Source organism: Peromyscus maniculatus, chromosome 3 (genome assembly GCF_049852395.1).
Source record: "Peromyscus maniculatus bairdii isolate BWxNUB_F1_BW_parent chromosome 3, HU_Pman_BW_mat_3.1, whole genome shotgun sequence".
In the NCBI taxonomy this organism is placed as follows: Eukaryota; Metazoa; Chordata; class Mammalia; order Rodentia; family Cricetidae; genus Peromyscus; species Peromyscus maniculatus.
The window spans coordinates 53,245,046-53,258,817 of record NC_134854.1 but is presented as its reverse complement, the minus strand read 5'-3'; the positions used below and the strand labels follow the sequence as shown (position 1 = coordinate 53,258,817).

Sequence of the window (13,772 nt, the reverse complement as noted above, 5' to 3'; positions counted from 1 at the left end):
CAATGTGTGTGTGTGTGTGTGTGTGTGTGTGTGTGTGTGTGTGTGCTTGCACAACGTGTTTTGGTTCTTTTCTCATTTGCACGTTACTTACTTCTCCTTCATCCTCCCTTGGCCCTCCCACAATCCTCCCTCCTCTCCAGCTCGCGTAGTAGAAGCAGTTTTCCAGGCAGTTTCTTAATTAACCAGGTGGGGTAGACAAGGTGGAGCCCCGCCCCTTAGGCGGGGCCATAGCTGCGGGCCGAACCAGGCGCCGGCACCGGCTCCTTAACAAACGATCCCTTTACTATCTTCAGAGGCGAGACACACACACACAGCGAGCCAATTAACAAACGATCCCTTTACTATCTTCAGAGGCGAGACACACACACAGACACACAAGACACACACACAGACACAAGACACACACACACAAGACACACACACACACACACACACACACACACACACACACACACACACACACACACACACACACACACACACACACACACACACACACACACACACACACACACACACACACACACACACACACACACACACACACACACACACAGAGAACGAGCCAATCAGCGGCCGCGGTCCTCGGCCATCGGAGCGGGGGCTGGCTCCGCCCACTCCCAGCCTCCCGCGGGGGCCGTCCGAGCCTCGCGGGCTCCCGCAGGCCCCGCCCCCTGGGCAGGCGCGGCGGCCATTGGCTGGCGCGCCGCTTGCTGTCGCCGCGGTTGCTGGGAGAGGGAGGTGGGGGCGGGGCCCGCGGTGGTCCAAGGGGCCCGAGAGAAAGGCTGCTTAGGCGCGGGAGGGCGCGCTGGGCGGGTTCGAGCGCCTCGGCGGCGGTTTGCCTGGTGGCCCGCGCGGCGGCGTCGCGGTGCGGGAACCGGTCCCCGTTGACAGCTCCGCGTCTTCCGGCCGCGCCACTCGGGAGGCGGCTTCCTCCCGGCGCTCCCTCCGCGAGTCCGCGCGGCCTCCGAGGAGAAGCGGGAGGCGGCGGAGGTCGTCGGGGGCGGCGGGCGGGGAGCGCGCTCCCGCTTCCCCGGCGGCGGCCGCAGGACAATGGAGGTGGCTGTGGAGAAGGCGGCTGCGGCGGCGGCTCCGGCCGGGGGCCCCGCAGCGGCGGCGCCGAGCGGAGAGAACGAGGCCGAGAGCCGGCAGGGCCCGGACTCGGAGAGCGGCGGCGAGGCAGCCCGGCTCAACCTGTTGGACACTTGCGCCGTGTGCCACCAGAACATCCAGAGCCGGGCACCCAAGCTGCTGCCCTGCCTGCATTCGTTCTGCCAGCGCTGCCTGCCCGCGCCCCAGCGCTACCTCATGCTGTCGGCGCCCGCGCCGGGCTCGGCAGAGACCCCTCCACCCGCGCCCGCCCCCGCCCCCGCCCCAGGCTCCCCGGCCGGTGGTCCTTCGCCATTCGCTACCCAAGGTGAGAGGGGCCCGCGAGGTGGCGGGCGCGACCCGCTATCACGCGACTGGGGAGGGGTGAAGAGGGCCCCGGCTGGCCAAGCGACTCGGCGAGTCCCTCACTTTTGAGGAGCTCTGACGGCCGCGGCGAGTTTGCAAGCTCCCCGCTGCCTCCGCGTAGCTTTGTCCGGGTGCATACGATCCGGATCGGCTCTTGTACACCCGGGTTAGGCGAGCCGGAGCGGGGGAGGGAGGGAGGGATGGAGATGAAGTGATGGGGAGTTTCTTTGATGATTGATTGCAGATTGGTTGCCGTCTGTTTCGAATCTTGTGCGTTCGGAGCTCTTTACCTTAATGAGTTCCCTCTCCCTAGCCTCTCCGTTGGGGACAAAGGAACCGGGAGAAGGAGTTTTGCTGTCTGCTGCTTTCGGAGATTTTATTTTGAGCGGCACGATAAAGGGCAGAAAGTAAATAGACTTCCAAAGTGTTTTGTACGCAGTAGTTGGAAGTTACTTTCTCTTTTGTGGTGTTATTGGGTAATTAGTTTTTGACAGGTAGTTCCCATTGCTTATGTTAACAGGTTTAAAGCATTTAAAGTAACAGTCATTTCTGGGAGACCGCTTGAAGTTTTTAACGCTGCAATTATTTGGGCAAATTGACGTCTTTTAAAAATACGAAATAACTGCGGAAGAGAAATCTGTTTCTCTTCGTGGTTTTTGGTTTGTTGGTGTATGTGTTTTGTTTGGCTTATGTAGTGACCCAGACTTGTTCACAACTAGCAATCTTCCCGCCTCAGCCTCTCCAGAGTGAGGGTCATCACTGGCATGAGCCATCACACCTGGTGGCCAGTCACTTTTAGCATGTTTTAAGGGGAGTAGTAACTGTTTTGAGTTAATATGTTAACTAATTACACTAGGTTGATGCGATTGAGGGCTTGGATTGTTGTCTTAGATTCACTTAGCTGTATGTTGTCTTTAGTCATAGGAAACTATTTTCCATGAGTCTCTATTGTTATGGGGAGTCCACTGGATACCACTCAGAAGTAATGTATAGCCAATTCAAAGTTTTTATTCCAGTTGGCTGGAACTACACCTACTCAGGGTACAAATGCAACATGGCAGTTCTCAACCTGTGGGACATGACCCCTGGGTCTAACTACCCTTTCACTGGGGTCGCATATCAGATATTTACATTACAGTTCTTAACTGTAGCAAACTTACAGTTATGATGTAGCAACAAAAATAATTTTATGGTTAGGGGCCAGTCACCACAACATAATGAACTGTATATTAAAGGGTCATAGCATTAGGAAGGTTGAAAACCACTGCTATATATATTTTAGAGCAAGGAGCTTTTTTTGGGGGGGGGGGAAGGTTTCGAGACAGGGTTTCTCCGTAGCTTTGGAGCCTGTCCTGGACTAGCTTTGTAGACCAGGCTGGCCTCAAACTCACAGAGATCCACCTGCCTCTGCCTCCCGAGTGCTGGGATTACAGGCGTGCGCCACCACCGCCCGGCAGAGCTTTTTTTTTTTTAATTAATTTTTTTTATTCATTTTACTTACCGACCACAGATCCCCCTCTCATCCCTCCTCCCGCTACACCCCACCCTCAACCCCATCCCCCTGCCTTCCACTCCCTCAACCCTCCTCCCCTCCTTCAGCAAGGTAAGTTCTCCCATGGGGGGGGGACACTAAGCCTTCAGTTGAGGCAGGACCAGGCCCCTTCCCACTTTATCAGGAGTGAGCAAGGTGTCCAGAAAACCAGCTCATACACGGGGGATAGATCCTGATCACACTGTGTGTCAGGGGCCCCTCAGACTCAGCTATACAACTGTCTCCTGTGCCAAGTGTCTAGTCCGTCTATGCAGGTTCCACAGCTATTGCACTAAAGTGTATCTGAGTTCCTTTGAGCTTAGCTCAGTTGTCTCTGTAGATTTCCCCATCATGATCTTGACCCCCCCCCCCCCATATAATCCCTCTTCTCTCAATTTGACTGGCCTCCCGGAGCTCAGCCTGGTGCATGGTTGTGGATCTCTGCATCTGCTTCTATCAGTTACTGAATGAAGGCTCTATAATGACAGGGTATTCACCAATCTGATTACCAGGGTAGGCCCGTTTAGGCACCCTCACCATTGTTGCTAGTAGTCTAATTTGGAGTCGTCCTTATGGATTCCTAAGAATTTCCCTAGCACCAGGTTTCTTTCTTACCCCATAATGTCTCCCTCTATCAAGATATCTCTTTCATTGCTCTCCCACTCTGTCCCTCCCCCCAGCTCAACTATCCCATTCCCTCATGTTCTTATTCCCCATCCCCTCCCCTGTATTGCCCACCCCCCATCCCCAGTTTACTCATTGGGATCTCCTCTGTTTCCCCTTCCCAAGGTGATCCGTACATCCCTCTTAGGGTCCTCCTTGTTTCCTAGCTTCTTTGAGCTATGGGTTGTAGTCTGATTATGAGCAAGGAGCTTTGTTTGTTGTTTGTTTTGTTTTTTGTTTTTTCGAGGCAGGGTTTCTCTGTGTACCTTTGTGCCTTTCTTGGAACTTGTTTTGTAGACCAGACTGGCCTTGAACTCACAGAGATCTGCCTGCCTCTGCCTCCCCAGTGCTAGGATTAAAGGTGTGCACCACCACCGCCCGAGAGCAAGGAGCTTTTAAAGGCAAAAAAACCACCTTGGCTGGTGGTTGCAAGGAGGAGTGGTTGTACAAACAAGCAGTTTAACAGAAGCTAAGATAAGCAGTTAGCTGGAGGAGGAGGTTTGCACAAGCAGGCAGTTTAACAGAAGTCAATATAAATTAGTTGAGCATTTTGTCCTCACGTTCTTAGAATAGAGTTTGGTAATTTTCCACAAGATTCTCCAGTCAAACCTAAAGTGGCCTCAGCAAAAATACAAGCTAGAGAAACCTGTGCACTATCTTGCCCTGTCATATTCTCTAATTGGTTCCATGGGCATGAGACGAAACATTGACTTGTCCTGTTCTGGGGGACATGATTGGTCCTAAGGACCAGTAGCTTAACTAAGTTTATTCTCTGATATATTATTGGCCATGAAGTTGAGGATGCAGGGCCCCATAGTTAGCTGGATCAGGATTAAGAATCAGGCTAATGCTGACAGTAGGGTGACCGGCCATGGGGACCAGATAAACGGCCTGATGCCAACTCTCTGATCTATGTCTCCTTTCTTCCTTTTCTTTAATGTTTTCCCTGACCATGGCAAGGTTTTCCTAATTACTGATTGGTTGGCACAGAAATAGCAAGTTTCTCTTAAGGCCATGCCAAGTCTTATCTGTTTCATTAAAAAAAAAAAAAAGTAGATCTAGCCTCCTTCAATTGTGTAAGACTACCTCTGTAAGGGAGTCAACTTGGCTCTCCAGCCTAGAAGTAGAACTCCCCAAATGGCCTAGGTCTGAGTGTATCTGGGAACTGAGTTCCCTAAAGTTTTGATTCCCAACAATCAAGGCTGAGGTGCCTATGGCAGCTGCACTGGCTATTCCTGTCCCTACTAGAGATCGGGGCTAGAATTGGGGCCTGTTTGAGACAAGGCCAGGAGCTTCCCCCTCTTCTCCATTGTAGGCATGTACGTAAAGGATAACCATTAGTACAAGCTAGGTAGCAAGCCAGGTAGGTAGCTTCAGGGGCATGAAAGAATATGCAGTCTTTTAGGCTAATTTGGTTTGTTGGGCATTTGAGGAAGCCTTATTGTAAGGTGAAGAAGCAAGATTATAATTTGAGGACAATATGCAGGTACGTTGTCCTGGGCAGGGTAACTCGCCATTGGCAGCCTGATTTCAATAAAGTCCAACTCCAAATGTTCCCCAGGCCTATTTCCTCAAGCCTGGATTCTTTGTGGGATCATCTCCCTTTGAGGTTTACCTGAGTACAGATGGCACATCTAAAGGTGTGGTGTCTTTATAGTAAGGCTTTCAAATTTGGAACATAATACCTGGATCTGGAGCGCCACAGCTTTCGTGGCTCTTAGGTGGGTAGCTTGGTGGAGGTCATAACCCATCACCTTCCTAGACTCATGAGAAGGATGGATCTGCCATCCAGCAGCATCTACTACCACCATCCTTTATCCTGTATGGCTAGTTCTTGTTTTTGCAGTCAGTCTCCTGGCATGCATTATGAGTGGTCTGGTAAGCTGGGCTCCGGCAGAGCTTCTAAGACTTGGTGAGGCCCCACTAGTTCTAGGACTACTTCCTGGGCAGCCAAGTCAGCCGCTCTATATTACCTCTGGTTTCTGGGGAATCCCCTTTGTGGTATCCTTTGCCATGGACAATGGCTACACTCTTGCATAACCAGAGAGCTTCTAATAGGGCTAAGATTTCTTCTCTGTTTCTGATTACTTTTTCTGCTGAGGTTAAAGGTTCTCTTTTCCCTGTGTAGAGCCCTATGGATCTGGGCCATGGTGAAAGAATATTGCCTATCAGTGTATATGGGGACAGCATAGTCTTTCCGCCAGCAGAATGCTTGGGTCAAAGCTAAAAGCTCAGCTTGTTGAGCTGAGGTTCTCCTGATTAAAGATTGTGCCTAGATAGTCTTATCTTAGGTCACTACTGCTATTCCTGCATACCTGATACCATCTTGAACGAAACTGCTCCTCCGATCTGCTCCTCCGATCTGGTGTCACCAATGGGACATTAGTCAGATCAGGCCTGATAGACTGGATTAAGTCCATCACAGTCCATCACCTCAAGACAGTCTTGCTGAGGTTCCATGAGGTCATCATCCCACAAGAGACTGACAAGGGTGAGGGCTCACATGTTGTGGAACTAAAATGCAGGGTTGATCCAGAAGCAGGGCTTGGTATCTGGGTCACCTTACCCCACCCCAGGCATTAGACATCATCTCTTGGGTGCCCCCCTCAAGAGGACCTCAATAGAATATGGGGCTCTCAAGAACAAATCTTGCCCTAAAGTTAATTTGTCAACTGCTTTTATCAGCAGGGTGATGGCAACTATAGCCCTTAGACATGTTGGCCATCCGCCTGCAACTGGGTCAAGTCTCTTGGACAAATAGGCCACCAATCTTTTTCCAGGGTCCCGGAGTTTGCATGAGGACCCTTTTGGGAATGCCTCCAGCTCCATCTGCATACAAATGAAATGGCTTAATAATGTCTGGAAGGGCCAGGGCAGACACCAGGGCCTTTTTCAAGGTTTTGAAGAAGGTCCTCTGCTCAGTCTCAGTTCATTCCAAAGGCTTTGTACTCCTGGTGCTGACATAGAAGGGCTTGACTGAGCAAATTCATACTCATTTTCATGGCTGGCAATATCCAGCTGCCCCTAGGAATTCCTGTACTTGTTTTTTGTTGTTGTTGTTTTTTATTTTTTTGTTTGTTTTGTTTTAATATGGGAGCAGGGATTTGCAGGACGGCTGACGTACAGTGTATGCATTTGCTTTCCTTCCTCTAGGTTGTAGCCTTGGTTTATGACCCGAGGGACACACAGCTGAACCTTCTTGGTTGAGACTCTGTACCCTAGGGCTCGGAGGGATTCTAAAGGGCCTTCTGTTGCCTGTCTATATTCTTCCTCAATGGTCAAAGCTATGAGAGGTAATCATACACTGGAGCAAATGCTGCTTTGTGGATATTTTTGTCTAATTCCTTTCTTGGGGCTTCATCAAACAATGTTAGTGAGTTTTTAATTCTTTCTTCTGGTCTGTTTCCCTTATTTCATCTGTTTCTCCAAGGGCAGCTATCACCACATGGGAGAGTTTCTTTCCTTGTCTGTCTTTGAAAAGTTGACACCTACTCATCCCTTCAAATCCCTCTGTCTTAGTTAAGATTTCTGTTGCTGTGAAGAGACACCATGACCACAGTAACTCTTACAAAGATTTAATTGAGGTGGCGACTTACAGGTCAAAGGTTCAGTCTATAATCATAGCAGGGAGCATGGCGGCATGTAGGTTAGACATGGTGCTAGCTATGTCTTGATCAGAAGGCAACAGAATTCAGTGACATGCTTCCTCCAACAAAGCCACACCCACTTCAACAAAGCCACACCTCCCAATAGTGCCAGTCCCTATGGGCTAATGAGGGCCTATTACATTCAGTCTATCACACCCTCTAATTTCTGCAGCTTTCTTCTTATGTCTAGGGCCAGCTGTGTGACAAAGGCAATATTAGTGTCTCACCAGTTTTAAGGGACATCTAGGTTTATGGGGGTAAATATTCTGGTATGCCTCACAGAACCTTTCCAGTAACTCAGCGGGCAATTTGTCATCAGGTACTTGAGTATCCTGACTTACCTTGGATAAGCTGGTAGGTTTTATGGCTGCCACTTTTAATCCTTGCAGTGATGTTTGGTGGGAAGTTTCCAATGTCTCCTTACCTACATTGTTATTAGAGTCCCAACTGGGTCCAGTTAATGACAAGGTTCACTCTGTCTGGGCCTCTACTTTGGGAAGTGTCCATCTACCCAGCCCCTGAGTCTACAACTTTCCAGCCAGATTTGGGTCTACTTGGTTATAAACAGGGTGGCCAGGAGCTCCTGGCAATCACTCCAAGTCAGCTGGTGTGTATAGAAAAGTCTCCAACAGGCTGATAGATGCTGTCCTGAAAGGGAGTGTTTTAGGTCTTCTAGTTATATAAATCACTGATGGAGAAAGGCACCACTTCCTTCAAGGGTAGAGCAGATGATGGTCACACAGCCTCAGACAAAGCCTGTCTGGCCTCCCCATAGCCAGAGAACTCTGTGTGTTGGGCGTGGGTGGGACCAGGTGTAATAGAGCCAGCCTCCCGGCCTCTCCTGGGAAGAACCTTTTTCTCTAGCCCCTCTCACTTTTCTCATTAGTCCAGTCAGAACATAAGGAGGTGAAATGTCCATCTACAGAAACAGGGTTTCTCTGTAGCTTTGGAGCCTGTCCTGGAACTCACTCTAGACCAGGCTGGCCTCCAACTCACAGAGATCTACCTGCCTCTGCCTCTCAGTGCTGGGATTAAAGGCGTGCGAAACCACGGCCCAGCAGGACCAGGCATGAATTAGCTGGGGCATCTTGGCCTCAGGTTCTCGAACTGAGTTTAGTAATTTTCCACTGGGCTTTCTATCAAGGTAATCAAATTCTAGTCAAACCTAAAATGGCTTCAGCAAGACTACAAGATGGAGGAACCTCTGCATTGTCTTGCCCTGTCCCAGAATACTTAAGTTGGTGCTATTGCTATTCGTAATAAACTGCCCCTTTGTCTCTGATCTTTGAGTTACTTGCTTTTGCTCACCATTGATGAGACTTGAACTACTTTATTAGGTTGCAAGTAAGGTAGAATCTCAGATCATTTTACTGTAGTTTATTTCAGAGTGGCTTACTTGCTGGAAAGATAGTGCAGGCATAACTTAAATCTTATTTGTTCTTCTGTTAGTTTGTTTTTATGAGACAGGGTTTCTCTGTGTAGTCCTGGAACTCATTTTATAAACCAGGCTGGCCTTGAACTCACAGAGATCCACCTACTTCTGCCTCCTGAATGCTGAGATTAAAGGTATGTACACTACTATCTAGAAAGTCTTATTTCTTGTTTGTTTTTGAGATAGGATCTCACTATGTAAACTCTGACTGGTCTCTGCCTCCTTAGTGTTGGGTTCAAAGGCATGCTCTCTTAGGCCCAGATAAACCTTAGCTCTTAAGGTATATGTGTATGTAATACTTAATGCTTATATTGATGCTGGAGAATAAGCCTTGTGACTAAAACCACACACTGCCATGAAGCCCCCAGTTCTTAATTCTTAGACTCATTTTAAGGTTTCTTTTTGTCGCCCCTCCCAGATGTTATTCTTAATGTGTGTATTTTGCTTGCAAGTATGTATAACATATGTGTGCCTGCTCTATAGAGAGTGTTCCAAGGCAGCCAGGGCTGTTACACAGAGAAACCGTGTCACAAACAAACAAACCAAAAAGAAAAAAAAGGAAACATTTAAATCAAAATATAGTGTCTTTATACTAAGGAAAAGACAAAATGAACCCCTGTATAAAGGGTTAAAGTTACTTATTCATTACTTGAAGTAAGTTCTTTCTAGCCCAGGCTGCCTTTGGTTGGATCTGTGGTGATGTATCTTCCTGCCTCAGCCTCACAACTGCTAGGATTACAGCTGTGAGCCATACTATCTAGATATTAAAGATTTTGTTTGTTTTAACATTTTGTGTTCTGCATGCTGGATAACTTACATTTGAAAGTTCTCGCCTCCCATCATGTAGTCTCAGGATTGAAATCACTCATAACCAGGCTGGGCAGCAAACACCTTTACCTGCTCAGCCATCTTACCAGCCCAAGGGGTTTTTGTTGTTCTTAGGGTTTTTTTTAGTTGATTAATTTTGTTATAATTTCATACCTGTATATAATACATTCCGATCGTCCTCCCCCCATCACACACCCTCCTTTACCCATATGGCATCCCTGTCAGTCTCCCTTCTTTCCTACAAATCTCTTGCCCATGTCTATGACTTTCTGTATTGTTTTGTAACCCATTGAATTTAACCAAAGACCATCTATGTGACCATGGGTTTGTGGGCTCCTCAGTGAGTACACAACTGAAGGTAATGACTTTTCGTTTCTAGAAGTGTCAGTAGCCAGTAGTAGCAGAAAAAGTAGGGGTTCATGAGGCCCTTCCCCATTCATGGCTGACTGGTGGCAGGGCCAGTCTTGTACAGGCTCAGTACCAGTAACCACAGCTGCTGTGAAGTTTCTGATTAAATGGATGTATCTTCACATTTTGCAGGATTTCTGTTTTCCAGCTCTTGAATTCTTTCCACCCCCTTCCCTTGATGTTCTTGAAGCTTAGAGTGGAGATATATATATATCTTGTTTAGGGCTGCACCCTTGCCCGTCATTCTTCTGCAGCCATGAGTCTTTGTATTCACCATGGCTCACTGCAGTCTTCTTTGATTAAGACTAAGAGTAGCACTTGTCTCTATAGACAGGATATTTAGGAGGTACTTTTATACCGTGTCTGTTTACTAACCAAGAATATTAAGTGCTCCCTACTCCCTTGGGTATATGACTTTCCCAAGCATGGGTGGTTTGGGTTTTATTTTGTTTTGAGACAGGGTCTTACTGTATAGACCTGGCTGGTCTTGAACTTACAGAGATCCACCTGCCTTTGCTTCCCAAGTTCTGGGAGTAAATACATATGCTGTCACACCTAACAAGCATGGAATTTTTATCCAATATTAGGAGGCATGGATTCCCTCTTAAGGAATATGCCTTAAATCCTAACAGTAGGCAGTTGGTTACCCTCATAACAGTCATGTCACTATTACAATTGAGCATCTTCCCAGGCAGGTTAATATTGTAGTCTGTAGGGTTCACGGCTCAGTGAGACCTTTGGCCTTCCCACCCCCACCCCCAGCAGCCTGCAGAGCACTTTCTGGCACTTGAAAGCCTAGCCAGAAAGGAAGTTTCTAGCTCAGTTCCAGCTTGATTTCTCTATGTCTTGGAACTCAAGTGTGTAGTGTCAGCAGTAGAGTTTTTGTTGTTGTTGTTGTTTTTTGAGACAGGGTCTTTCTATGTGTCTCTGGCTGCCCTGGAACTCACAGAGATCCACCTACCTCTCTGCTTCTCAAATGTTGGGGATTAAAGGCATGTACCACAAGGCTGGCCTAGCAGTAGAGTCTTATAATCCACATCTTGTATGTAACCCAGAAGAGCAAGATCATGCATTTGGGGAGGATTTCGATATGAGTGAGTCTCTTTGTGGGCGTGTGCACATGAGTACAATCCCTGTAGAAGCTAGAAGGCATTGGATCCTTTGAGCTGGAGTTACAAGTGGCAGTGATCTGCCCAGTAAGGGTGCTGAGAGTAAAACTTTGGTCCATTTGGCCTTCTGTGGCAAAAACAGCAGGCTCTCTTAACAACTGAGCCATCCCAGAACCCTAAGACTGAGATTTTTATTTAGTGATGATTGCTTCTAGAACCAGCATTATATAGCCACACAGGTTCTCTCCTTTCAAACTTCCATGCTTTAAAAAAAAGTTTCTTTTGCATGGTTGTTTTGTATTTGTGCATGTTTGTGCACATGTATGCCTGATGCCCTTTGAGACCATAAGAGGGTATCTATGCATTGCATGCATTCAGTGACCACTGAGGCCAGAAGGAAGTCAAGAATCCCTGGAACTGGTGTTCTAGACCTTAGTGTTAGTGAGTCTTGTGTATGTGGGTGCTTGAAATAAGGTTTACTTTGTTAAAATCATTCTTCTCGTGAGTTTCTGAGTACAAGCATCATGAGTCAAACAATATCTAATCAGGTGAGATGTGGAGCCACTAATATGAGGGTATATAGCTCAGGCTTGTTGGTGGAAGTTTCTATCCTGCCAGCAGCTCCCCAATAAACACACTGAGGCCTACATTAATTATAAATGTTCAGCCAATAGCTCAGGGTAATTACTAACTAGCTCTTACATTTTAAGTTAACCCATATTCCTTATTTACACTACATCACGTGACAGTACCTTTATTAGCATGGCACACTTATCTCTGGCTTCCCCTGCATTTGGCTGGCAACTCCAGACTCCATCCTTCTTCCTCCCAGCATTCTCTATTTGGCTCCCACACCTAACCTTATTCTGTTCAGCTGTTGGCTAGTCAGCTCTTTTTTATTAACCAATGAGAGCAATACACATTCGCAGTGTACTGAAGGGTTACTCCACAGCATTTTCCCCTTTTTGTCTAATTAAGAAGGAAGGTTTTAACTTTGACATAGATTATATACAACAAAAAAAGTTAAGAATTACAGTTGAAGTATCCAATCTATTTGTACTTGGCAAAAATTAGAGAAAATACTCTTATCTATCTTTGTGAGTCTAAATTTGCTTTTTTTTTTTTTTTGGTTTTTCAAGACAGGGTTTCTCTGTGTAGCTTTGCGCCTTTCCTGGGACTCACTTGGTAGCCCAGGCTGGCCTCGAACTCACAGAGATCCGCCTGCCTCTGCCTCCCGAGTGCTGGGATTAAAGGCGTGCGCCACCACCGCCCGGCTAAATTTGCTTTTTATTATAACTAAGGAAATACTTAGTTTATACTTATTTTGCTTTTTATCATAACTAAGCAAAATTATAAATTTAACTACTTAGTCTTTAACTCCATCAAAGACCCTAGAGGGATGAAATGTTACCTAATCTAATTATTCTTTATTAATAAAAAAATTGGGAGTCAGATATCAGGGTAAGAATCTTGAAGATCAGAGAAGCAGGGGAGCAGCCACCAGTGACTTCCTACCTCTTCCGTTCCTTTCTCCAGAAAGGCCGAGATCCTCTCTCAGCCCTGCCTCACTGCTTCGTGTCTCCTCTCTGCCATAGTCCTCCAAACCTCTATGGTTAATTTTGGTCAGCTAGAGGCTGGCTCTGTTCTCTGACTCCAAGCAAGCTTTATTTGTCAGAACACAACCAAAAGCATTCTCAGATTGGCTCTCTCACCTAACCTTATCCTGTTCAGCTATTGGCTAGTCAACTTCTTTATTAACCAATGAAAGTAATACATATTCACTGTGTACAGAAGGTTTATTCCACAGGACAGGCTGATCTCAAATTCTTTATCCTCTTCTACATCCCAAGTGCTGACATAGAGTGTGCCACACTTCAGGCTCATAGTTTTACTAAACAAACATATTTCACCTTAAAACATAAAAGTAGCAACAGTAGAAGCTGGAGAGATGGTTCCGTGGTTAAGAGTGCTGGCTACTTTTTTCATAGGACTTGAGTTCAATTCACAGGACCCATAGGGCAGTTCATGGAAGCCTTTAATTCTAGGTTCAGGGGATGTGATGCTGTCTTCAGGACTCTGCAGACACTGTGTGCAAGTGGTACACAGACATATGCAGCCAGAACACCCATACACATAAAATTAATACTTGAAAAAAGTATCAGCAGTAGAATTAGACAGTTACATTTATCACTAAACTACCATTATAATCAATTTTCTAGACCCCTCATCTAAATTGCTTTTCTAAGACTACTCCTTAAAGGGAACAAAAAAAAAAAAAAAAGGGAACCACCTCAGTCTTAACTGTTCTTTTGTTGTGTTTTGAGACAGGGTCTCTCCGCAGGTTAAACTGGCCTCAGACTTGTGTAGTCACTCTGCTTCTGCCTCCCAAGTGCTAGGTTACAGGTGAACCATGCCTGGCTCACTGTAATTTTCTTAGTATCCATTTGTTTTGTGTAGAAAAAGAGTTAAGAGTTGAGTTTTTCTCTGGAATTTTAGATTGGAAAACTAACATCTTGGAGCAGTGTTAACATGGTGGTGACATACTATCCAAGCAGAGTACTCAACTATTAAGAGCTGCTTCTACAGAATAGAAAGCACAGTTTTGACAGGGGTCAGATTTAATTCAATACAAGAATTTAATCTGTGTTTCCTTTTGAAGTTTTGCTCATTTTGTTTTGAAGATTTTGTATTCATTAGTT

The 13,772-nt window shown here is 46.6% G+C and overlaps 1 protein-coding gene across 2 annotated transcripts in view; it reads left to right on the top strand.

The window, feature by feature from the left end:
* Positions 1 to 907: 907 nt before the first annotated feature.
* Positions 908 to 13,772, top strand: part of Trim24 (tripartite motif containing 24) — a 104,235-nt gene continuing 91,370 nt past the window's right edge. Inside the window, exon 1 of one of the 2 annotated variants that reach the window (XM_076566511.1) lies at positions 908 to 1,417. In XM_076566511.1, the coding sequence (XP_076422626.1) occupies positions 1,054 to 1,417 (364 nt within the window). In that variant the 5' untranslated portion in view covers positions 908 to 1,053. The remainder of the gene's footprint in view (positions 1,418 to 13,772) is intronic. The other variant, XM_042274546.2, reaches the window with a different exon arrangement.